Source organism: Lontra canadensis, unplaced genomic scaffold (genome assembly GCF_010015895.1).
Source record: "Lontra canadensis isolate GAN:19392208 unplaced genomic scaffold, GSC_riverotter_1.0 scaffold38, whole genome shotgun sequence".
NCBI classification, from domain to species: domain Eukaryota; kingdom Metazoa; phylum Chordata; class Mammalia; order Carnivora; family Mustelidae; genus Lontra; species Lontra canadensis.
This window is the reverse complement of record NW_022631032.1, coordinates 9,107,972-9,133,572: the sequence shown is the minus strand read 5'-3', so window position 1 is coordinate 9,133,572 and position 25,601 is coordinate 9,107,972. Positions and strand designations below refer to the sequence as shown.

The 25,601-nt window shown below is 43.6% G+C and overlaps 1 protein-coding gene across 1 annotated transcript; it reads right to left on the bottom strand.

Moving 5' to 3' along the window:
- Positions 1-399: 399 nt before the first annotated feature.
- On the bottom strand, positions 400-23,475 carry RBP2 (retinol binding protein 2). The gene is made up of 4 exons (XM_032869781.1): positions 23,332-23,475; positions 10,030-10,208; positions 2,217-2,318; positions 400-644 (listed from the first exon to the last, which is right to left on the bottom strand). Exons 1-4 carry the CDS (start codon positions 23,402-23,404, stop codon positions 594-596), a joined length of 405 nt encoding a protein of 134 aa, XP_032725672.1. The 5' UTR covers positions 23,405-23,475; the 3' UTR covers positions 400-593.
- Positions 23,476-25,601: the final 2,126 nt, after the last annotated feature.

The following is a 25,601-nucleotide window of genomic DNA, read 5'->3' as shown; positions in this document are numbered from 1 at the left end:
AGACCTTTACAAGTGACTCTTGCCATGCTGCTGAAGGCAAAGCACAAACTAGAAGCCCTATGTGTCTTAAAATAGACTCTTGGAGAAATGTCTGTGTTATCCAAAGGAATGAATTTCAAAGGGCAATCTTTAAGAATGAGAAGGGGATGCTAACTTTGCCAGACAATGTTTCCAGGTAAAGTAATCCCCCAAACAAACAAATTAACAACAACAACAAAAAAAAACCCAAACAAACAAAAGTAAACAAAAAAATAAACAACTGCAGCAACAAATCTTCCCAGAGAACCACCATCCAAGCCATCACCACTTTGCCTGTAGATAAAACTGACAGTTCTAGAAATAAAAGAAGATAGGTATAAAGGGCTTCAAAGTATGGGAGTGATTTTTGTTTTTTTTTTTTCATTTAATGCTAGGTTTCAAAGAAGGAAGGATACGTCTGTCAAAGCTTACACATTCATTCTATTTAAATCCCCTCTAGTTTTCTTAATGGGCTCTGTCAAAAGTGGGAAGGTCCCCAAGGCTGCTTCCCAAAGCCTGTAGAGAATGCTTGGTGGGGAGTGTGGAGCCCAGACTCAGCAGCCCCACTGTGGCCATTACTTCTTCTTGAACACTTGATGGCATACCTGGTCACCGCAGGCCAGCTCCTGCAAGGTCAGAAAGTGGGTGAGTGACTCACAGGCCAGGCCTCCCTGTGCCCCCCAACAACTCTTGGTGTCTGTGAGTTGGGGTGGGGGTGGGGAAGCTGGAGTACAGAGGACACTTAGTTGTTCTGGGCAAAGTGCATCTCATAGACCCCATCAGCTGGCATGCCCTGCAGGTAGCAGTAATTTGATTTTGACACTTGAATTGAGCTTGAACAACCATAAAAATGAAAAATGCAAAGAAATTACCCTCTTGGGCGGGATTTTTCCTACTCCCGTGATTAAAGCAACATCTCCTAATTTATAAAAGGCAGTGAAGCTGTGAAAAAGGAAAGGATCTAGTGGGCAGAAGTGTTTGGAAGGCAAGAGTCCAGGAATATATAGGCTGGTGGACGGTCTATGCTTTCTGGGCATTCTGGCCTCTGGTTACTAGAATGTTGGTTGGTGGCATCCCAGGTAAGGACAGGACAACAGGGTGTGGGCTGCAAAAGGGCTCCCCCCGGGCCTGCCTCTGCAGACAAGATGCAGCTTTTGATCCAGATGGAGGGAGCCCCCAGGCCTTACCTGCACCTCATGACTCCTTGAGGGAGGAGAGAAAAATATGAGTGTGGGGATGGCCACAAAATCATTGCAGCTGACAATGAATCCATTGTCTTAGCCACAGGGACCACTGGGGATTGTACTACAATTAAAAAAATCCATCATCCAAACCAGAGCAGGTAGGGAAAACTGTCAATGGAAAACATGGTGAATGCTTTCCATTTATCACCAGTTGACAATGCCTCCGAAATAAAGATCTCAGGTGAGGCCAGCCTGGCTCTGAAGGGCACAACAGTGACCTGAATACTGACACTGGGGCCAAGTGCTTGCCTGACTACAGAGGTGAAGTCATGACTGACTGAATAAAGAGCCATTTAACAAATGAGTGACTTAATGTATGAAGGAGTGGAAGATTCCTCACTGTTTGAATGCTGGACACATAAATGGCCTTGAAGATTGAAGACTGAAAAATGTAGCTATCTAGACACATATAATTTATTTCAGGAGATCAGCCATTGTTCCTACTGCTCTGTTCTAATACCAAGTTAACTTAAAATATTTCAGGATTAGGTGGACACACCTGCTGATGAGAGGCCAATGCCTATGGTCTGTGAGATGGTTCCCAAGCCCACCTGCCCCTATCCATCCCGCTCCCACCCCTCTTCTTCCCAGCTCTCATAATGGTGAGGAGGCCTGGAGATACCCTCCTTTGGGCCATCTTCATTCTGGGCCTCACATTTCTCTTTAGCTGGTCTTTCATAGGTTGTGTGCATTTCTCCTTGGACCTCGGCTTCCTAACTCAGCAGTTTGAACCCTCATTTTAATTGCAGCCGTTCACAGAAACAGCCATATAGATTTCTTCCTGGAGTCCCCTGAGCCAGATGGGAATGGCTTTCTGACAATATGACCACACGTGTTTGGCTGGAGCTCAGGGGAGGAGTGCAGGGCCATTTTTCTTGTCAGAGCACCTGGGGAGGTGAACCTGCAGTTTGTGGAAGCACCAGGGAAAGGACCCGGGCAGACCCTGGAACTTACCAGGTGCAGCTTATCCCCCTCAACCCACTGCCTCCAGCCGCGGTTCTCCTTCTCCCCCTTCTGCACACACACAAGGACATCACCTTCCCATGTGACCAGCGTCTGCAATGACAGTTTCCCAGGCAAATCAGATGGATGGTCCTGATGGGGACGGAGCAAACCTAAGCCCACAGCTGCGGTTCCTATGGCCATTGCTGGGCTCCTGCTTGTCCACAGGGCGGAGCCTTCAGCCTCTGCCAAGCTGAGTTCTGCCAGACTCTCCACATATACCCTCCATTCCCACCAAACCGGCTCATTGTGGCTGCTCCTGTTCTCTTTTAAAGAATTCTAGTCAGTTAGGCATCTGCTCTCGATTTCGGCTCAGATTATGATCTCAGGGGGTCATGGGCTCAAACCCTGCTTCTGGCTTCTTGCTGAGCAGGGAATCTGCTTGAGATCCTCTCTCTTCCTCTCCCTCTGCCCCTGCCCTCGCTCATGCCCTCTCTCTCTCAAATAAGTGAATAAATCTTTTAAAAAAAGAATTCTACTCTCCCATTTTACCATATGGTGAAGATAACATTCCAAATCAATGGGGGAAAAGACGACGCATTTGACTATAAATGATGTAAAATTTCTCAAAGGGCAAAAAGCATAAAGTCAACAGATGAAGAACAAACTGGGAAAAAATAATTGTAACTCATATCAAAGACCTGATTTTCTTATATGTAAAGGGCCCCTGTAAATTAATAAGAGAAAGATCATTAACCTAATAGGAAATTTAAAAAAGGACACAGCCAACAGCTTACGAGAGAGAAAAAAAAACAAAAAACCTAAAACCCAGCAGATGGCTTTTAAACCTAAGAAAAGATATTCAACCTTACTCATAATAGGAGGAATGCAAATTAAGGTTGTTTTTGAGATACAATTCATCATACGGTCAGAGATCAAAGAGTCTGATAACACACTGAGCTAGAGGAAGTGTGGAGAAGCAGGCACCTCCATTAATGGCTGATGGGTATATAAATTGGTATGAATCCTTTTGTGGGGCAATTTTATATTACCTCTTGAAATTTAACACTGCTATATCTCTTTGACCTAGAAATTCTGTGTCTGGGAATTTTCCCTACAGGAAACACATGGTGAGGACTGCCTATTGTGGGACAATCATATAGGCAGAGAAACCACCTGACTAGCAGGGGACCACAACAGATGGTTCCAGGGCCATCCTCATTATCCAGAAGCAGAAGGGTGGCCCTTCTCCCAATCCTGGACTTCCTGCGGGCAGAATGCAGACTGGCTAGTAGCACAGGTGGGTGGGGCGGCAGCAGAGAGGCAGAGTTCATGCTGGATGGCCAGACTGAGCTGACCAGCAAGTTAAAGAACCCCAAGAGGCTCAAACTCCTGTGCACAGATCATACTTACAGATTATACCCCCCAACTCCTCTGGCTTCTCTTTCTCCTTTTATTCCTCCTAGCACCACCCTCTGGACCATTTGTACTACCCCTAGGTGGTTCTACAGGGCCACCACCTCTGAGCCCAGATGAGGACTGCACATGAGCCTCCTGAAGGATGATGTCACTCCTATCCAGACAGTGGTTTTTTGTCAGTCCTGTCCTTTCTCAGGGATGACCCTGATGCCAGCTGGTTTTCTTCCAAGTATGTGCAAACTGTGTTACGCCTTTGTGAACAATATTATGCTAAGGATCAAATGTTTGCTTTCCTCTCTATCTTGTAAACCTAGCTGGTGACGAACTGACCAGTGCTTCTTTATACACTGTCCTTGCACATTCGGATCTATATTTTGGGACAAATTTGTTTTCTACGGATTGTTAAACCTACCTCCTTCTAAAATAATATTTGACCTTGACCATATGATATATTTTATGTACAATTTTATCCCTCCTCATTTTACTCCTCAATACATTGCAGTGTTGTTTGTTACGACAAAGGACTAGAAGCCTCATAAATTCCATCAGTGGGTGGCTGGTTTAAGTCTGTGTGGTTCAACCATGCCATGCAGCCCTTGAAAGAAGAAGGCAGTTTTATACCTATGGAGGAGACCAGTCTCCATAGTGTATAATGAAGTTAAAAAAGCTAGGAACATGGCCATGTGTATAAGACAAGGTGGGGGGAATATGTATGCATGCCTATGTTTGCATATGTTTGCAAGGAACTAAAAGAGCCCTTAATGGTGATCTTCCTTGCAGAAAGAACTGAGAGGTGGGGAGCCAGTTTGGGAAGGAAATTTCAGTTTTTACTGTTTAAATTTTCTTAAACCATCTGCATGTATTAATATTTCCTTAATTAACTTAACAATAAAATTCTACATCTTTTCTAAAGAAAATATGTCTCCTCCTTCTTTGGAGCCATCTGAAGTCTCACATCTTTGAATGTCTTGAGGAAGCTTAATTCACAGGTTGCTTTCCTTGCTCCTCTGGGAGGAAGATGTTGTTTGGAATATTCCAGAATTCCCTCCCAAATAGATGAGAAAGGAATATTCATTTGTCATTGCCCATCATTGTTCTTGGGACTCAGTTCCCTCCCAGAAGTATGAGAAAGGATGACATCTTATCTGGTCAAAGACTGTGTCTTCTAACCTTCCCTCCCCCAGCCCACATTACCTTACACATCCTAATACATATTGACTGAACTAGTGTCTATCTCTCCCAATAGACAATAAACTCCATGAAAGAAGAGGCCATGTCGGCTGTTTATTTCTGCAACCCCAGACTCAGCAGAGAAGGTGCTTGGTGAGCAATGTTGAATGACTCTGTGACAGAGTTATTTTGTTGAAATGGAATCTTGAAGTAAATCCACATGGGAGAATAAATGAGCCTATCTATTCTTCATTGATGATGATTCTTGACAACGACTCAGCCAGCCTACCTCCTTGCCTTGATTTCTATGGTCCCCCTGGAATGCACACATGACCATCAATATGGACACTGGATGGTAACTGTCCATCTACTTGTCTGCTTCCTCATGAGACTGCAAGATCTTTCATGGCAGAAAGGGCTCTAATTCATTACTTTACCCATAGTTCCTGACCCAGGTCTCTCATGTAGTAGGGGATTGGCAAATTTGTAGAAGGAACAAAAAAGAAAAATGTTGGTGCACAAGTACCTGTCCTAATATTTTCTTTTAATAAATCTTACTACGCAGCAAGATTAAAAGTTATTCTGACCCTGAGTAAATTGGTTACCAGTGAATGATGGTAATACATACAATACTACAGCCTTACTCCTACATAAAACAGACAGTAAGAAGAGAGAATGGTTAAATGAACTAAAATTCCACAATTCAATTTCAGTTGGTGTCCTTCATCCTTGTGTCAGAGGAGGTTTTGAAAAAGGCTCAATTGATTTGAAAGATCTTGAGATTGAGGGGATGGAGATAAGTGAGGAAAACCATTGCTTCTGAGTCAGAGGATAAAGAAGACACACTGAACAGAATTAAAGAAGGAATCTGGGCCCACACTGCCATTTCCCTCTCTCAGTGTCCAAAATTAACAGTTAAAAATAGCCTTGTATGGGAAATTAGATAAGGTACTGTCTCAATGTTAAATTTACAGAAGTGGATCACTACACTGTGATTACATGACAGAATATCCTAATTCATAGGAAACACTGAATTACTTAGAGATAATACATCAGATTGTTCAGGAAAAAATTATGTATATAATAGCAAGAGAGCATGTACAAAAGATAGAGCAAATGGGGCAAAATGTTGACGGTAGGTAGCTCTCGGCAAAAGTATACAGATGTTCTTTGCTATTTTCATGCAACTTTTCTGTAAATTTGAATCCGTCCTCTGAGAGTTTTTTTTTTTTTTAAGGAAAATAATAGTTCTTTAAATTAATCACATTGAAGGGCACCATGAACATGTTTATACCTTCCCAGCACACTTGTCCTTGCGCAAGACTGATTTTTGGCAGTACCCATCCCCTCCAGCAGTTCCAGGTGGGGGTCTCCGGGAGAAGGTTGCAGCCCCTGGGCTCTCATGGACACCACAGTGGCATTATTTGTTTTAACTGCCATCGTTGTGCCTGCTTTCCCCTGCCCTGATTGTCCGCCCCAATTACTTTTTGTTTTTAATTGAGATATAATTCACATACGATAAAATTTACCTTCTTAAAGTACAATTCAGTGATTTTTAGTATATTCACCAAGTTGTAAAACTCACCACTGTCTAAATCCAGAACATTTTCATTGCCCCCCAAAGAAACCCTGCACCGATCAGCAGTCTACTCCCCATTCTCTCTGCCCCTGGGAACCACTTTCTGTCTCTAGGGATTTGCCTAGTATTTTTTTTAAAGATTTTATTTATTTATTTGAGAGAGAGAGAGAGATAGCAACAGAGATAGCGAGAGAGAGCACAAGCTGGGGGAGCAGGAACTGGGAGGAGAGGGAAAACTCGGGTCTCGATCCCAGCACCCTGGGATCATGACCAGAGATGAAGGCAGACACTTAACTGACTGAGCCACCCAGGGGCCCCTAGAGATTTGCCTATTCTGGGTGTGTCATATAAGTCCTACAATATGTGGCCTTTGTGTCTGACTGCTCCATTTCCCAAGGTCATGCAGGTGTGTATCAGTGTTCCATTCCTTTCTATGCCTGCATGCTATTCTAGCACATGAAGATCTGTTACTTCTTTTTAATTTTATTCTGGGTAGCTTGTGTACTTTTTGAAAAGGGCTTTAAATCCTCTTAGAAACAAACCAGGGTAAGTGAAGAATATATAATACCCGCAAGAAGGAGGAAGGGGGGATCCCTGGGTCCTTCAAAGGGTTGACCCCATGGTTAACATGGTGTCACCACCCCTGCTGTGGGATGGCATAGATCTGGGCACTTTAGGGCCCTACTGTGCCTCTGCTACAACCCGACCTCACAGCCACACACATGTCTCCTCCAAATGGCCAAATGGAGAGGTTCTCAGAGGGGATCGTGAGGGTGACAGAGATGTTGAGAAGTAGCAGCCTGGAGAGTAAGAGCATGAGCACTACAGCAGCACATGCACACACACACACACACACACATGCGCACACATGCAGACTCACACGTGCTTGTGTGTGCACATGCACACGGACACACAGCTTGTGTGCCCTCAGCTGTGCCACCACATGTGGCCACAGACATTAATCAGAGAGAGAGACTCACCTGCTCCCTTTCGTCCTTTTCCAGCTGAGGGGTTCCAGTCAGATTGCAACAAATAGGGAGTCCTGAGGACATCTGCTCTGGGTCGTGATTCTCATGGGAACACCCTTTTGCTGGAGATTGGCAAATTCTGTCCTGGGGGCTTCTCAAGCCCCACCAGTCTCCTGTGTGTGTGTGTGTGTGTGTGTGTATAAGCCCCAACTTTTTGTTGTGGGTCAGGCAGAGATAAGAAGTGGGAAGTGAGATTCTCTTTCTCTCTGCAGGACTCCGAACTGACTCTGGGGAGAGGACAGGGCTCCGGTGGGGGTGGGGGTATGGAACAGAAGGCAAAGAGACATAAGAGTAGGTGTTGAGAGGTAGAATCCTCTAGCGGTCAGTACTGAAAGGATGTAACTTATTTTAGGAAGAGAGAGTTCTCTACTATCAAAGGTGATGAAAGAAGAAGTCAGAGAGAACAGGCCTGCTTTTCCACAGCCCACATCCAGAATGGAAAGGCGAAGGAAAATGAATCATTGTGAACAGATGAGGTTAGAAGAGCAGCGTGATGCAAAAATCCAGAGACAGATTTCCCATTCATTCTGGTGTCTGAGGGATTGGCTTTCCAGCCACACAGTTCAGAGAAACCTTGTCGATCCATCAACCCTTCAGGGAGGGGATTCTACAAGGGGCTGTTCCAGAGCCTGGAAGCTTCAGCTCTTATGCCAAGATTGCTCTGATGGAAGCATTTCCAAAGTGCTTTTCATTTCCCACTTTTCTTTAGCAAAGAGCACTAAATATAATTCAACCTTGACATGATGGCTGGGATTATCAGTGCTGCAGGACAACCTGATGGAGAAATAAAATGTGTCCTGCTCTCTTGGCTTTATAGTCTTCACCAAAGAATGATGACAGTTTTTCTCCCCAACCCAGGAGAGCAGCCAGAGCTCCCTTGCTTTGGAGGATAGTTGAGACCTCTGACTTTGGATTAGCTCCTGAAAGCACCAGAGAAGACTGGGAGTCTGGAGTGAGTGGGGCTCATGGTGAAAGGGAATGGGAAGGGTGGAGGATTCCATTTCCTTATGGCACTCTGAGGGGCTGGCCCACTGCTGGGCTGAGTGCACACATACCTGCAGATAGGATATGCAGCACAGCCCTCCCTTATTTTGGGAGCCAGGACAGAGATCCTGGTGGTTGCACTGGCATGGAGAGAGCGGGTACAGTAAGTATGCAAGCTACCCATGGACTTTGTATATGTTTATACACAGTTGTATAAACTGTATGGGCCTGGACAGTGAGCAGTCAGTGGCAACCATGTTAAATGACAAACCAGAAGTCCTTCCAAGTTTCCTGGACTGTGTAATCCACCAGATTCTTACATGATACTAAGACTGAAATTGGGGTGGGCGGCGCCTGGGTGGCTCAGTCAGTTAAGCATCTGCCTTTGGCTCGGGTCGTGGTCTGGGGGTTCTGGGATTCAGCCCCGTGTTGGGCTCCTGCTCAGCAGGGAATCTGCTTCTCCCTCGCCCTCTGCCCCTCCCCCATTCATGCTGGTGTTCTCTCTCTCTCTTTCTTTCACACGCACTCTCAAATAAATAAATAAAGTCTTAAAAAAAATGATTAGGATGGGGGAATCCTTAAATATGACTGATTGCTTTTCTCCGCATTCCTGTTTGTGGGGACTGACCAAGGGATAATTGGATTTAGATAACCAAAGATAGGTACACTGAGTGTGAGTGTGGGCACTGCAGTGATTGGACACTGGGTTATGATACTACGTGGAGGCGAGGAGGACCTGCTGTTACCCTGCCTCCCCCTGCCCCCTGACCCCAACCCCACTTCTCCCTGCTGCTGTCATTCTGCCTTATTTACAAACAGCTCCTCTGGGCGAGGGTCTGCTTCTCCTGCAGAGTCCAGTTCCTAGGCCTTGAGATAACTCCCAACATGTGTACTCAGAGTTGTCTGCTTACTTTCAGGGTCCTCCCTGTAATATCCGAGCAGTTCAAGTGACTGGAAATCTGGGCTTTCAACGAATGGAGGATTTCCTCAATTATGATGTGAGTTAAGGTGGTGCTGGGACAGAAGCCATCATTGTGCTAGAGATTTCGCTAAGTGACTAGCACTGGGAAATCCTTGACCTCTTTACTCTACTGACTCTTTCTGATTAGCATTGCATTTTTCTTAAAAAAGCAAACAAACAAACAAACAAGTTAAATTAGTTGGGACCAACCAAAATTGAGGTATTTTGTATAAAAAGTGTGAGTTCTCAACATCTCTAGAAAAGAAAAAAGCAACCTATTAACATGAGGGCCCCGTGCTCCAAGGCAAGGCCTGGCTGGTGCTGAGTGGGGCTGCCCCTGGGATGAAGAGCTGTGCTACCCAGCTCTCGAAATCACTATCACTCCCTATGATATTGGCCTTGCCCACCAAGCAAGCCCACATCGGCATAGGGGCTGGCCTCCTACCCCAGGTCCTGGAGAGGTTGGCAGTCTTCTGTCTCTGCTTCACTTATAAGCTTAGTATAGAAACTGGCTTGTTTCTTCCTGCTGAGCTTCCAATGCTTGTTTATTGCCAGCATCAAGTTACTCTGGTCCCCTCTCCCGATCCCTTTCTGGTTGTTTCTGTCATATTTTCATTGTGAAGCCAGATGGCCGGCTTCTGGACACAGAGTATATGAGTTGAAATGGCCAGGCTAGGTCCTCACCTTAACAGTCCGGTTGTCCAGGCCCTTCGTGCACTCCTCAAACTCCACTCCAACAGTGAAATCCAGCTCATAGTTGCGGAATGTGCTGTTGGTTTTTGTCTTGAAGTTATTGCCGTCTTGTGCAATGATCTTTGTCTGAGTCAGACGTACTGCGATCTTGCGGGTGGCAAAATCAATATCTGTTGGCAAAGGGAGTCGTGGAGGTTATGATGTGCTCAGACAGACTCATTCATTTCTTTAACAAGGCCAAACATTCAGGACCAGAGACACAGACCGTGGGCAACCCACGTATCTTTGCTCAAATGGGAAACAAGAGTTGTTTTAGACACAGCCAGTTTGCGCAACTCAGTCAATTGTCTGGAAATACCCAGCCTCTCAGTGCCTCCTCAGGAATCCTGACAGGAGGGGGAGGTAGCAGGCAGGGTTCACCCTGAGCTGCAACTCTCAGTAGGTGCATGCATTCAAACACACATGCACACACACGCACACACTCACACACACAAACCCCTCCCCGAGAGAAGTTCCATTCTATTTGACATATTGGATTTCCTCCTAAGAGTATGCTGAATAAAAGATTTCATGGTTAAAAAGAAAAAAGACCACTTTAAAATAACCGTTTAGATCACGGGTAAAATGGGCCTTTTGTTAATGTCCATGACCTCTAAGGACATGTACGCCACCTCAATTTTTAAAGCAGATTGGGGGTATACTTAGCTGGGTTGCTCTGCCTCAGTCATGGGCCCCCAGGACAACTTTAAGCATATTCCACACACTTAATAAATACTTGTGGAGAGATTTCTTTGTTGCTTTTAAGGAAAATATGAATGATTGTTCATATTTATATTATTGGGAAAAGTTTAAAACAAACCAAAGCAGAAAGGAGAGTACAAGGAACTCCACACAACCATTACCCAGTTCAACCATTATCAGATTTTGCCCCATTTACTCCATTTAGATCTCTTCTTTGTCTTGATTTTTTCCCACCAAATTCTATAGAAGATTTTTTTGATCCACAGCTTAACTAAGATACAATTAACAAATAACATTGCATCACTTTAAGTGGTATGATGTAACGATTTGATACACCTATATGTTGCAAAATGTTGACCAACAATAAGGCAGTTCTCTTTTAAAGTTTAGCATGCATCAGAATTTCCAAGAGAATTCATGCAAAGAGATCACTGGGGCTTGGTCCATAGATTCTGACTCTGTAGGTCTTGGGGCAAGACATGAGTTTGCATTTCTAATAAACTCCAAGGTGATGTTCATATTATTGGTCATTGATCACACTTTGAGCAGTATTGCTATGACAGATTGACAATTGATACATCAGTAGTATTTGTTTTCACATATAGTTTTGATTGAGACTAATGGCAATGGATGTGTGAAGATTAAGCTCACTAGGGAGCCTTTAACTATTTTTTATCTTTAACTATCTTCATTTTAAAATCGGGAAGAAGTATTAGAAAGTATTTTAGTATTTAGTATTTAGTATTAGGAAGTATTTTAAAGGAAAATGTACTCATTTCTCAGAGACTATTAGTAAGCAAAAGGGAGTGTGCCCTTCAGTGGGTGCTTCATTTACTAAGCTTTGAATTTTACAGTATGAAGCTAGGTACGGAGCCAAACTTCTCGCTAACTTCTGGTTGTGTATAAAATGTCACCCAAGCCAAAAAGTCACTGTCCTGTGGAATAGATTTTTAAAACAGAGGATAATTCTGGAACTTGCCATAAACATCATTAAGCTCTTAGTATCTAGCTAAAATCATATTGGATCCCCTTTATGTCTGTGAATTCTCCAGATATTTTTGGATGCCAATCTAAATCTTTAACTTTTTTTTTTTTTTTTCAGAAATTCCACCTGGAAGTTTTTAAAAATACTGACATTGGTTCTATCATAACCCAAAGATAATAATGACCTCAAGGGTAAGAAAAATTCAGATTAATTGAGTGTTCTGTCTCTGAGAATCTCAGCCCCATCTCTACGGTAGGGGTAATTAAACTTCACACTGTGTGCTTTCTGTTGGGAGATAGATACTACTGTGCCCATGAGGAATACCAGCGGTTACCACCAACAGTTTAGGAATCTCCTGGCAATATGGAGAATTAACACCTCTACTGGTCTACCCCCACCCTTTCTGCTGCCCTTCCATTGTAGCCAAGCATCACTTTCCTCATCTTCTCTTCCCATTACTTTCTGACTCATCTTCTGGATCTCTTTAGTTACTATCACTCTTCTCCTCCTAAAGGACCAAGAAGAGACTGAAGCTGGCTCTTTGGACGTCAGTGTGGACCAGCAGTTTGGCCACAGCTGGGAACCCACAATAGTATCATATCTGCATAGGGAAGTGCTCTGGATGGGCGTTTGGACCTGAAATTGTATAGTCAGCCTTTATCATAAAGGGAATAATTTCAATAATTTCAACATCAGGCAGCCCAGAAGGTAAAAGAATTACATACCCATTTCCTAAGTTGAGAAGAAAAACAAGTTCAAGTTGTCATGAGCTAGTGCATGAATGCTAGTGTCTTGCTGAAATATCATTCATGACTATTGGTTGAGAACCTGTCATGTCTAAGAATTCACCAATGGGTCCCAAAGCTGGCTGCCCATCAGGATCCTGTGGGAAGATATAAAAACTACAGATTTCTGGGTCTTACCCCAGACCTAGAATCTCTGCGTGGTTTTAGATCTTGGATTTCTTCATAAGGGGCTGTTTGGAGAGATTTCTATGGTTTAAGAAATTTGAAAGCCATGACTTAAGCACCTACTCCTCAAGCCATAGGTGATGATATGGAGGCCCAGAGAGGTTAAGTGACTTGTCTAAGCATACATAGCTGAAAAAGCAATCACAAGGTTTGATAATTGGGTGGATATGTGTGGAGAGATCAGGTTGGGAGGAGAAAACATGAGTCTTGAGTTTGGGAGTCAAGGTGCGATCCAGGAAAGTCAGAGAGAGAATTAATCTTATGGGTAACATAGGAACTGAAGTTTAGGTCAGATGACCTGGAGGTTACTCTGTTTGGAGCCTCGGTAATATTTGGAGTAGTAATTAAGACACACCTTGGAACCAAAGAACAATGATGCCCCCAGGGTGGAACCACCCTTGAGAAAGTTCACCCAACAAACCCATGAGGTAAGCATTATATTATCTCCATTTTACCAATGAGGAAACTGGCTCAGAGAAGCTGTGGCACTATTCCTGGGTTGTATAGCGAGGAAGCGATAAAGGTGGAATTTGAACTCAGAATGGTTTATCTCCAGGGCCAGCATAGTTCTCCACAAGCTCTGGGCTGGCCCATCTTGTCAGAAGGTCAGACCACCTGAGTCTGTGAACTTTCTGTGGCTGCTCAAATACCAGTAACTTCTGAGTGACACTTCTTTACAATTCCCCTGGAGCTGCAGGGACTTCTAGATCCAGCTGGAGGACACCTCCCTCTTTGGGGCAGTATATATTTCCCTATGCTCTAATGTACCATCTTCACCAAATGTTGTTTTCTGGGCTCAGGGTTTCCTGTGAAGTCTGAGCTGGCTCAGTCACACTCCAACTCCTGGCCTTTTTCTGATAACTCATTTAGCTTCTGCTCTGTGGCTTATGGAATTGTACCTGGGGACATGCAAGACACAGAGCCTGCAATGAGGCCACAGGACATGGAATTAGATAAAAGCTCTCTCTGCTGCCCTTTGTGATTTGAACATTCTAGGCTAGCATTCATAGGTACCTTACTGCATTTGCCATGGTGCTCAGCTTTGTAGGTCATCAGGTGGTCCAAAAAATGTGGCTCATGATCAACTGTTTGGAAAGTGAGGAGGTAAAACCAAGAGAAGCTGGTTTCTACACTGAGGAACTTCAATCTAGGAAAGATGTTTTGCAACCCCTAAAGTGGGGATGCAGGATATGGACTTTCCCAGTCTTATGTGGCTGTAGGCCTACCCTGTGGTGGAACATCCCACCCAGCTGGTCTGGTGTTCCACAGAACATGATACAGAAAGGGCTGACAAAACCCTCCGGGTTTCTCTCAGTCACCTGGGCCCTGCAATTATGGAACTATATCCTGTTTGATTTTCTCCATTCAACGCAACTTCTGGCATGTTTGGAAGGGAAAAGACTAAACAGGACTAAGTGGTCAAGTATTTCTGTCTTAGAAATTAATCTTTCCTTAAGATTGCTAAAAGTCACTGCAGAGTCTTCCATATTTAGTCAGTATAAACACATGCTTGTGGCAGGCAGAGGGCTAACATGTCACACTCCAACTCCTATTTCTCTCCTTCTGCCCCAGAAACACAGTCTAGTGAGTCAGGTGACACCTGTGTGTCCAGCTTCAGTCCCATGGCTGGACCCTTGAGTCCAGATCTACAAACAGGAGAAAGCAGTGGTCATAAGTGGAGCTATTATGAACTACATCAGGTTGCTTTGAGGATTAAATTTGATGGTGTTTGTGAAGAGTTCTGCCCAGTGTCTGGTGGCTTGTGGTAATGGCCCCATAAATGGTAGCTGCTGCCATCATTGTAATCACCATTATGAAGCTCCTTGATCTCACAGGGTGCTATACTCCACATCCTTTGCATTTTCCCAGATATGCCCTGTGTGTTTGCCCCCTAAGTCCCTTGCTCTCCTCCCAGCTCTGCAAATCTCACAAGACCCAGTCCCAGTCCTGCCCTTGGCCAGTTCTACTCTTTCCCTGCCTCCTTCCTCACCTGCTCTTCAGACCACACAGCTTTACCCCCCAAGGAGAAACAGCCTGATAGTCTCCTCTGATTTTTTTCATGGGGGTGATTTTTCTTCCCTCAAAAATCTTACCTCTATGAGGATAGAACAATGTTGTCTTCTTGCTCTTTGTCCCCAAGGTTGGGCACAGAGTAGGTGCTCAAGAAACACTTCCAGATTGTTTAATAATCACCATAGTTTAGGACAGTGGTTCTCACAGTGAGGTCTCTGGGCCAGCAGCATCACAGCACCTGGGAACCTCTTAGAAATGTAAATTCTATATTCTTGGCTGCCTGTTCTTCTCATTTAGTACCCTGAATGTCTCGCCAGCCCTTTTTGGCTTGCCAGGTCTCTGTGGATATGTGTGATGTTATTCTGTTGTTCCTTTCTCCATAAGTAAGAAATCTCTTATCCTAGCTGCTCTCAGGGTAGCTTCCTTGGCTCTAAGATTTGCAAGTTTCACTAGTATATGTTGGGGTATTGGTCTATTTTTATTAATTTTAGGAGGGATCCTCCCTGCCTCTTGGACACAAATGCTATTTCCTTTCCCAGATTAGGGAAGTTCTTAGCTATGATTTGCTCAAATATACCTTCTAGTCCTCTCTCTCTCTTTCTCTCTCTCTCCACCCCCTCAGGAATTCCAACAATTCTAACATTGGAACATTTCATGATGTCATTGACCTCTCTAAGTCTGTTCTCATGGGCTTCTAGCTGCCTATCCCTATCCTCCTCAGTTTCCTTTCTTTCCATCAGCTTGTCTTCTAGATCACTAATTTGTTCTTCTGCACCATTTACTCTGGCTGTTAGAGCATCTAGTTTAGACTGCATCTCATCCATAGCATTTTTAAGTTCAGCTGGATTAGATCTCGTTTCTGCCCTTAGATATTCTATATTGTTGCTAATGCTTTTTTCAGGCCTACCTATTGACTTCATAATTACTACCCTGAAGTCCTTCTCTCACATCTTGCTTATATCCATGTCCATTAGTTCTGCGGCAGAGGACATTGTCTCTGGTTCTTTCCTTTGTTGGGAGTTCCTTCTAGTCATTATGTTGAGGGATGATTGAGGGAATGTACAGAGTCCAAAATATCAATCACGGCCCAAGCAAAATGTACCTACAAAAAATCCAAAGTGGTCAAAAGCTACCACAGATATGCCATCAAAGCCAAGATGATCCAAAGTAATAAAAAAGAAAGAAAAAAGAAAAGAGAAAAAAAAGGGGGGGTGGGGACAGATTATAATTTATCAGAGTGGACAAAGCTAGGTGATCTGCCTGTTCCTGCTTGATTTTTGGTCTGTGTGTTAGAAGACACTATATCTCAAAATTGCAAAGAAATCAGAACTTATATATATCACGATAAAAATGAATAGAGTGAAAAATGGGCTAGTATGGGGAATAAATCTATAAAACATATATGTGAAAAAGAAAATAAAAGTTAAGAAGTGACTTAAAAACATAGGTTGGGAAATGAATAAAGATGTGGTTCATACATACAATATTTTATACTGTAGGAATATTACTCAGCCATCAGGAAGGATGAATACCTGCCATTTGCATTGACATGGATGGAACTGGAGAGGATTATGCTGACTGAAATAAGTCAAGCAGAGAAAGACAATTATCATATGCTTTCACTCACATGTGTAATGTAAGGAATAATGCAGAGGACCACAGGGGAAGGGAGGGAAAACTGAACGAGAAGAAATGAGAGAGGGAGACAAACCAGGAAAGTCTCTGGACTCTGGGAAACAAACTGAGGGTTACGGAAGGGAGGGAGTTGGGGAATTGGAGTAACTGGGTGATGGGTATAAGGAGGACATGTGTGGTGATGAGCACTGAGTGTTATACATAACTAATGAATTGTTGAACACTACATCAAAAACTAATGATGTACTATATGTTGGCTAATTGAACATAAAAGAAAGTTAAAAATAGAGCTACCCTAAAAACTAAATATGGGAAAGATAAAATAAGATGAAATCAGAGAGGGGGACAAACCATAAGAGACTTTTAGTCATAGGAAACAAACTGAGGGTTGCTGGAAGGGAATTGGGTGGAGGGCTGGTGTAACTGGGTGATGGGCATTAGGAGGGCAAGTAAAATAAAACAACGAAAACAAAACAAAAAAGTGTAAATTCTGGGGTTTACCCTAGACCTGGGAGTTGGGCCCTGCTTGTTTTAACAAGACTTGCAAGTGATTCTGTGCATGCTAAAGTTTAGAACCACTAGTATAGAAGAGGGAGGGTTAGGTCCAGGTATAAATTCTGCCCCAGATTTCCCAGCTATGTGACCTCAGGGAAGTCACTTTCCCTTTCTGAGCCTTCTAAGCTTTCTCACAGTAAAATGAGGAAAGAATGGGGCACCTGGGTGGCTCAGTTGTTAAGCATCTACCTTCAACACAGGTCATGATCCCAGGGTCCTGGGATCGAACCCTGTACCAGGCTCCCTGCTTGGGGGAAGCCTGCTTCTCCCTCTCTCACTCCCCCTGCTTGTGTTCCCTCTCTTGCTGTGTCTCTCTGTCTCAAATAAATAAATAAAATCTTTTTTAAAAAATGGGGAAAGAATGCTCATTTCACAATGTTATTTATTGAAGGATTCAGTTAAAATGATGGTATAATGCTTTACATACCAATGAGCTTGTGGGTATCCTGAGCACATTGGCCACCACCCCTTGGCCTTTTCTGTTTAGGTGAAACAGTGGCCAGGTTGGCTTTCAGTCCAGAGTAAAATATTTGGTTCATATTTATGCATCTGTAAGGGCTCTGGACTCCGAAGGAACAGTCAGGGTGGTGGCTGATCTACTCCCTCACTAGCGGAGCCCTGGCACTTTATCCCGCCTGGCCAAACATTTCTCTGCATGGATCAGCCTCCTCGCTGCAAATTTGGTTAGTGGGTAGAAACAACTTTATCTCCCACTCATGAGGTCCATGCTGTTTTAAACCATGGTGCCAGAACTGTAGTTAGGAGATGAGAAAGAAAACCACAGGCCAGTATTAACCAGGTGAAACGAAGGGGAGTGCTCCAGGCAAAACAACTAAGGGAGAACTGGGGATTACAGAAAAATTTAGGATGGCAGCGTTCCTCAAAGAGGATGTGGAAGTCAAGGCTCAGAGAATTTAGGTGGTGGGTTCAGAGTTACCCAGCTGGGACAGAGTTCCTGACAGATTGCCCACAAATAAATTCTGTTATCACTCACAACTAAGTCTCCCCTAACAAAAATTATTGCTTGTCCCTGGTTGCCTAGAAAGGTAGATCACAGCTAAAAATATCTATTGCTGAGAGTACTGGTTTATCCTGGTCACACCAGCCGCTGTCAATCTTTCTGACCAGTGCCGGGGGAATCTTGTTAGAGGCTCTATGCAAATGGAGTCAAGTACTGCTGCTTCTCTAGATTGAAAAATGGCTCAGCATCTTGGCCACCCTTTAGCATTTGCACAGGCTAGTTAATCATGTCACCCCTGCTCCACCCCAGGGAAGGGAGCCAAGTGTTCTGTTGGTGGATTCGTGATATTTCTAATCAAAAGGAAAGGTTTAACTGCAGCAGTAGAATACACACACACACACAGATTACAAAAACACTTCCTCTTTGTACTTTGCAGAGAAAATTATTTTTCTGATATGGTATTTTAACACCAGGGTTATTGAGTATGTTTTATCTGCTTTTCTGGATTAAAGGTATCTTAGAGTCTGATTTATAACCAGGTGAAATGAATTTCTATCTCAGAGGAAAATGTCCAAAGGCAAGCTATTTCTGAATAATATATGTGGCGTGAAGCTATTGCAGAAGAAAACAACAACACCGAAGTGACTTTATTAAAGCATACTTTCCATAACTGCATTTTGAACAATGTAAGTCATAAAGTTGAAATATGAGTATACTACTTACCATTACAATGCTTTGTAATATGCTTGTGAAAAAAGCTAAAGTGGTGGGCTAAAAGGGCAGGCACTCTTTGTAAATTAAAGAGAGAGACGCACACATATTCATCATGTGAAATCTGAGACCCATTTCAAGCGTGGCTTTGATGGGCTTCAAACCTGGACTCCTTAATTCTCAGATCATCAGCACTCTTAGGCAACTGTGAGAAGCAGAGCACAAGAGCAATTTTTTCCATGTCTTTTCCTCTGGATAACACATTTAGAGAGAAATTGGACTGGCCCCTGCCTGCCTCCTCCAGTCTCTCATGGGCATCTCCAAATATGTTTAAAACCTTTCCTAGATAATGGAGGCAGGCTGGAGACCCTGGGGTGCCTCCCTGCTCCCTCTGCATGATTCCACCCCCCACCCCACTCATACTCTAGTACTCACTATTGGGATGGAGGCAGCGGGAGGTGTGGCCAATACAAGGGAGGAGAGAAGGGGCTCTCTCTCTCTTTCAGAAGAGCCTAGGAAAGGGCTGAACTGATCCTTACTGGGGGCTTTTCTACTGTGGCATTCCCAGCATTTTAAAAAGTTTAAAAGTCCAATCAGGGAATCCTGGGTGGCTCAGTCCATTAAGGGTCTGCCTTTGGCTCAGCTCATGATCCTAGGATCCTGGGATTAAGCCCCGCATAAGGCTCCCTGCTCAGCAGGGATCCTGCTTCTCCCTCTGCCTGCCACTCCCTTTGCTTGTGCTCTCTTTCTCTGTCTCTGACAAATAAATAAATAAAATCTTTTTAAAAAAATTAATAAAAGTCCAACCAGATACCATGTGGTTCAAGTAAAGACTATGGAAATGTATATAACTTCTTTGACCTCTAAGCACTAGCAGAAATCCAAATTTTGTGAAACGAATTCCTTGGGTCATCGGACATTTTTTCTTTCTCTCTCTCTCCCTTTCCCTCATTTGGTAATTAATTTACACCCAGGGACTCTGAGTGACCCTTGCAATGTTTCTAAGGGTGCTGACTATCTACCATCCCAACAACCTTGCTCAGAATGAAATTCCTTCTCCCCTACCCTATGCTTAGTACCTGCACCTAGAACAGTGCTGTGGAAAAAACTGGGGTGGTAGAAGTAGGCAGACTGGTTTCCTGGCTGAGTAACATCATTGTCCAGCCACAGGTGACCCTGGGGAGGTCCTTTCACTTCTCTGGGCTCAGATTCCTCAACCTGTGAAATGGAAAACATTTCTTCCATCTTAATCCCTGACTATCATCTGAGCTGTAGATTTGCATCAACATGCCAATTTTAATACTTTACCTGGATGTGTAACAGGCATCTGAAATCTAAATATGCAAAACAGAAGTCTTAGTGCATTTTGCCCCACTCAGCACCCCTCTCCAAACTCACTCCTCCCCATGTCTTCTCTATTTCGGCCTATGGAATCACCATCTTCCCAGTTGTTCAGCCCTAAGCCTGGCGCATCTTCATTTCTTCCATACCCTCTGGTTTCATATTCTTCTGCAAACCCTGTTGGCTTTATCTCCAAAATATATGTTGAACCTGTCCTCTCTTCTCCAGGCCTCTGGACACTAGTAGCCCAAGCCACCATCACTTCTTGCCTGAACAACACAGCTGCCTCCTAGGATGGACCTCCCTGCTTCTAGTCTTGCCTTCCAATGATTCATTCTCTACATTATAGCCATAGTGATCCTTAAAGAGTATAAATAAGACAGATTGTCTTCCATCACAAGGGCTCACCTTCCCCTTGTTTACCATTTCCCAACACACCAGCCTTTGTGTTTCTTGAACACACCCAGAACTTTTGCATTTGCTGACTCCTGTACCTGTGACACGACTTCTCAACATTCAAGCCTTGGCTCACTTGTCACCTCTTCAGACAGCCTCCCCTGACCACCGAAAGCTCTTCACTCAAGAAGTCCTTTTTACTTTCTTTAAAGCTCTTACCACTACCTTGAACTATTCACTTTCACGGCTGCTAGCATATGCACTTTAGGAGACAAGAAACTTGTCACGTATTGACCACCATGTTGCCAGTGCCTAGAACAGTTCTTGGCATGTCACAGGTGCTCAATGCATTTGTTGAATCTGAATAAATTAAATGAAATAATTATATAAATTTCTGATAAGATGCTTACCATGGCTTGATAATGCCTATCATGGCATGTGCTCCTCTCGGAAGCTGGTCAGGACAGGAATTGGAACATTGTGGGTATTCAGGAAAACTTTCCTGGCAGAAACCATTCAGAGGGGGAGCTGCCTGACTTCAGCCTCTAAGCCTGCATCCTTTCTGGTAGAATTTTCCAGAGACCCACTAGGACTTTTTGCAGTGGCTTCTGCTCTTTTAGATCTGTGTATGTTAATTTAAGTGAAAAGATGTTCTTCATAGACGATGGCTCCCCTCACCTTCTTTTCCAAGAGAAGAATTGGATTTTCCTAATAGTTACAATTTGTGAACCAAAGAATTCCTAGATGTCTAAACTGAACATTAATTGAGTATTTTTAGGACACACACATTCCATTATATGTCCACATCTTCACTGATTAAAGTTACATGATGGTGTTTCATTTTCTAGGCTCCTTCCCTGCCTGGCCCCTGCCCAGTCACCAAATCTAGACTATTTCCCACTCCAGACTTTACCTTGCCCACCTTCTTGGCACTGTTCTCACCATCTTCCCAGGGCCATCACAACAACCTCTTTACTACTCGAGAGTCCCTGCAGATCTCTTCACCCCTGGCTGTCAGAATGAGCATTGGTGACTTCTCTCTTCTCTGCAGACACTTCCTCTCCTTGTAAGATGAAGTCCATATGTGGTGGCATGCCACCTTCAAGATCTGATCTGTCACATTTCTGATGCTCTTTCATCTCCTCCTTGCACTTCACCTCTGGCAATACAACTTGTTCTATTCTCTCTGCCCAACACCATGTTCTTACTGGCCTGGCCTTCACACATGCCTGCACAGTCATACCTGACTCCACTTCAAAACCCCACCCAGCACTTAGGAAGCCTTCAATGACCTGCGTACAGTAGCTCCCTTCACCACATCACGCATACATCTGGTTCCTGTTGCTCTACTGTTATGGACCCAAGGGATGGAATCACCCACTGTCCCATGAGTGACAGATTGCATTAACTTAAATGGCTGCAGCAATAGTTCTCATCCTACCTGCTCTTCATGACATGTGACTTTGACATTCTTCTTACTGAAAGATGGGGGTCTCTGTATCATTCCCTCGAATGTAAGTGGGCTCATGACTCCTTCAACCCAACAGAATACAGAATGCTGTATGATTTCTGAGGCTGGGTCATAAAAGACCACTCAGCTTCTGCCTCCTCTCTCTTTGGACACAGCAAGCATGCTGTGAGGAAAACCAGGCCAGAAAATTACTATCTGGCAGATGAAGAAACTGGTTCTGGAAGGTTAAAAAAAGTTGATCAAGGTTAGAGAGCAAGCCTTAACTGGGCTGGCCCCTCTGATTTGGTTTCCTTACCTGCATGATCTTGCTCAGAATTATACTTCTGAGCTAAGATCAAGACCATCTGCCCATTTATAGAATCAGTTTTCCATTCTATTGTCCACTCAGGGTACTAAACTCAGCACAGCTGGACTGGGGCTCTGGTAAGAGGATTTGTGCCTTCCCTCTCATCCCCCAAGGATTTGTGGTAAAATTCAGATAGCCAGCAGGAAAAAGAAAGAAAGCAATTCTGTGTTGGAAACATGCCTGGAGTACATGAAGAAAGTTCCAATCTCTATAAGTTGTGTAATACATCTCAGCTCTCCTCATTCACTGAACACGGTAGAAATGTTCATCAAGCTAGAAGTTAATTGCACAGGAAATTCCACAATTCCTATTCTTGATGAGACTTCCCATCATCTTATCCAAATTATTAAGCCTCTCACCCCACAGGCAGCCCCAGCAGTGGGGAGGTTCCAACCAGGAGCTCCTTATGTGGATACCTCTAAAGGTGGAAAAATGATGAGGAGGTTGTTGCAAGATGAAATAAGCACAAGAAGCCAAAGCTCTCTGCCTAGTGCCTGGCCCATGGCAGCTGCTCCACACATCAGCTCCTCCCACAGGTTTCATGTGATTTCTGTTAGCCCCATGCTAGATCCCGCAAGAGAGTCAACTCAGGACACATACTGATCAAGCCCTTGGCCTGGAGTCCAGTTCAAAAGTCAGGTAAAGCAGTGAGTTTTTTGATCTGTTGACAAAAGCCACTCCTAGCCTTCCATGGGTCCGATATTCTCTGGCTGAGAAATTTTTTTAGACACTCCTTGTCTGCTTCCCCACCACAAGCCTGATGCAAGAGCAATGCAGGGGCCATTCATGAATAATATCTGGTCCAACTGGTGATCTAAGAGACGGTGGTCAAAAGCAAAAGGACTACTGCATTATCCTGTCAAGTTTGGTTTTACTCCATGTGTGTGTGTGTGTGTGTGTGTGTGTGTGTACCCTCTATTCACATGTCTTTTCTCTGTGCCAGGTATTATGCTAAGGACATTTCAGACATCATCTCACTTCTATTATTCCCCACTTACAGATGTAAATTCAGAGAATTTGTATGACTTACCTATTACTACATAGCTAGCAAATAAGGAGCGAGGTTTGCACACAGATCTATTGATCTTCATGGTGGCACTGTCCAGATGGCTGGACCATAGTTCTCCCAAAGTTCCCCTCCTCCCCCACCACTGGTCTCTCCCTTACCTAGGGCCTTCATGTATCCTTCAAAATTGTGATTACTCTCCATCTCCCAGGTTCCATTCTGGTCCCTTGTCATGGTGATAGCCTCTGGTTCAGTGTGAGTGAGTGCTGAATGTCAAGGAGCAGACAGCAGGGAGAACCTGTTGATATGAGCTACTTTTATAGTGTAGTAGACTAGGTTTATGGCTTTAAGATAACAGGATCAAAGGTTATAAGCACAACCCAAAAAAGCTTTCCTTTCCTTGGCAAAGTTCAACAGGACTATGAGCAACCCACACTCAGAAAGTCCAACATGGCCAGCATGGGTGTCCCAGTGACTTCTTCCACATGCAGGGCTCCAGAGCAGCATCTTTTTGGCTGGCTGGGTTCCCACAGAACCCCTGTCCCCACACTGAACACTCTCTCTTGTCCTTGAGGAAAACAAATACCCTGTGACCACCCAACATTGGGCAGAGCCCAATCTACTAAAAGCAAGCCAGATCTGAAGGAGGCCAGATGGGAGGCATATGGGAAGTGGGACTCTACTTCAAGACCCCAGGAACAAACTGAGGATTGCCTTGACCAAAGTGGGGGATATAGCTGGCATTTGGACAAAGACTCTTGGTTCAGGCTGGTCCCCAAATTAGCTGTCCCAGTGAATTAGAAAATGAGTTGGTTTCTTGCTCTGATGCATAAATCTGAGAGATGAGGTCCAAGCAGGGGCCACTACACTCTGAAGCACAGAAGTGTGAGCTAAGATGGATAAACCATGAGTCCCCAAAAGTAGGCCAATTTTGATTATGGCACTTTGGAGTTCTAAAATATGTAATCATATGCTGTGAAATCTAAGCAATGGTTCTGTCTCTGTGTGGTTTGGGTGATGTAAAGCAGCACATCTATTTTTAAGTAAATATACCAGGATCAGGAAGACACATGGTAAAAAACGGCCCAGCTGCTATCAAAAAACCAATGTAGGATAAAGGGAAGAGTAAAGGACACTTCCTAAAAAGAGAAAATGAGTGAAGGCAGAAGAAACAGACAGATGATAAGCATCAGTCTTCATTATTTGATGTCCAGCCAGAAGCTGCTATAAGCTGAGCACTTAACCTCCTGGTTTGGAAAGGTAGGTATTCCTTTCTGGGTTCAGATTCAAGGACTTCCACACAGCCCCTTCTATTCCCAACTGAATCTCCTATTAGGCCTCCCTTGCAAGAAAATATTAAAAAGCTGACCTGGTGGGGGAGATGGTTGGAGGCAAAAGTGGGATTGCTAATTGCAATAAGAAAAGAGATTTGAATTTTAATGGGTGGGTGGAGGCATTCACTCTGTGTCAGACAGGAAGTTGAAAATAAGATGCTTGCAAAAAACTAAAACACTGGACAGACTACTCTGCCAGTGAGAATGTGAAATACCCAAACCTGCCCAGAGACAGAGAGAAAGTTTGTCTATTTGACCTGGGATCTATGTGAGTTAAAAAGAAGTTCTGCCCTGCTCTGCCTCTGGTTTGGGGTTTGAGCTTATGCTTCCTGCTAGCCAATGTATTAAACATATGGAGTCCTGAACTTGCAAAACGTATAGGCTTCCAGAAAGAAATAAATGTGAAAACTGTCTGGAGGGACACATCTTCAAACTAGGCCAACCAGGATTTCCTGTGATGAAGTCAGCCAAATGTGAGGTCATTAAAATTTGTAAAACACACATGAAAATCCACCAAAAAGCAAACAGCAGCAGAAACATACAGTCAAACTAGACTTTCAAGAGCCTTAGATGGTAAAAATGGTCAGTAACAAACTATAAAATAAGTATGTTTAGAATGAGCAAAAAAATTTAAAAACATGAAAAAGGATAAAATGACATTTAAAAAATAGATCAAAAAATAACCAGAGAGTAGTCGTAGAAATTTTAAAAATATAGTCAGTAAAATTTAAAAGGTAATAGGTGGATTAAAAAGCTGATTAAACACAGCTGAAGAGAGACTTCATAACTGAATGATAGAGCTGAGGAAATTATCCTGAATGTATATAACACAGAACACATGGGTGGAAATTTAGAACATCAAAATAAAAACTCTAAAATATTCCAGAGAAAACAAAAAACAATCAAAGATTACGTATAAATAAACAATGCAATAATTGGATTGATATCAGACTTTTCAACAATTCTGATGGAAGGCAACAATGAACAATATCTTGCAATGATGAGGGGAAAGGCTTTTGACTAAGAATTCTAAGTGTAAATGAACTTCATTAAAGGGTTTTAAAAACTAAAATACTTTCAGATATAATAGCTCCAAA

What these genes read in the sequence shown, in the direction of transcription:
- RBP2 (XM_032869781.1), bottom strand. Translation starts at nt 23,404, where the DNA reads ATGACAAGGGACCAGAATGGAACCTGGGAGATGGAGAGTAATCACAAT. An exon ending in AGGATACATGAAGGCCCTAG is followed by an intron (nt 10,209 to 23,331) that starts GTAAGGGAGAGA and finishes CTTTGCCAACAG; the next exon opens with ATATTGATTTTGCCACCCGC. An exon ending in AGGGGGATAAGCTGCACCTG is followed by an intron (nt 645 to 2,216) that starts GTAAGTTCCAGG and finishes CTGACCTTGCAG; the next exon opens with GAGCTGGCCTGCGGTGACCA.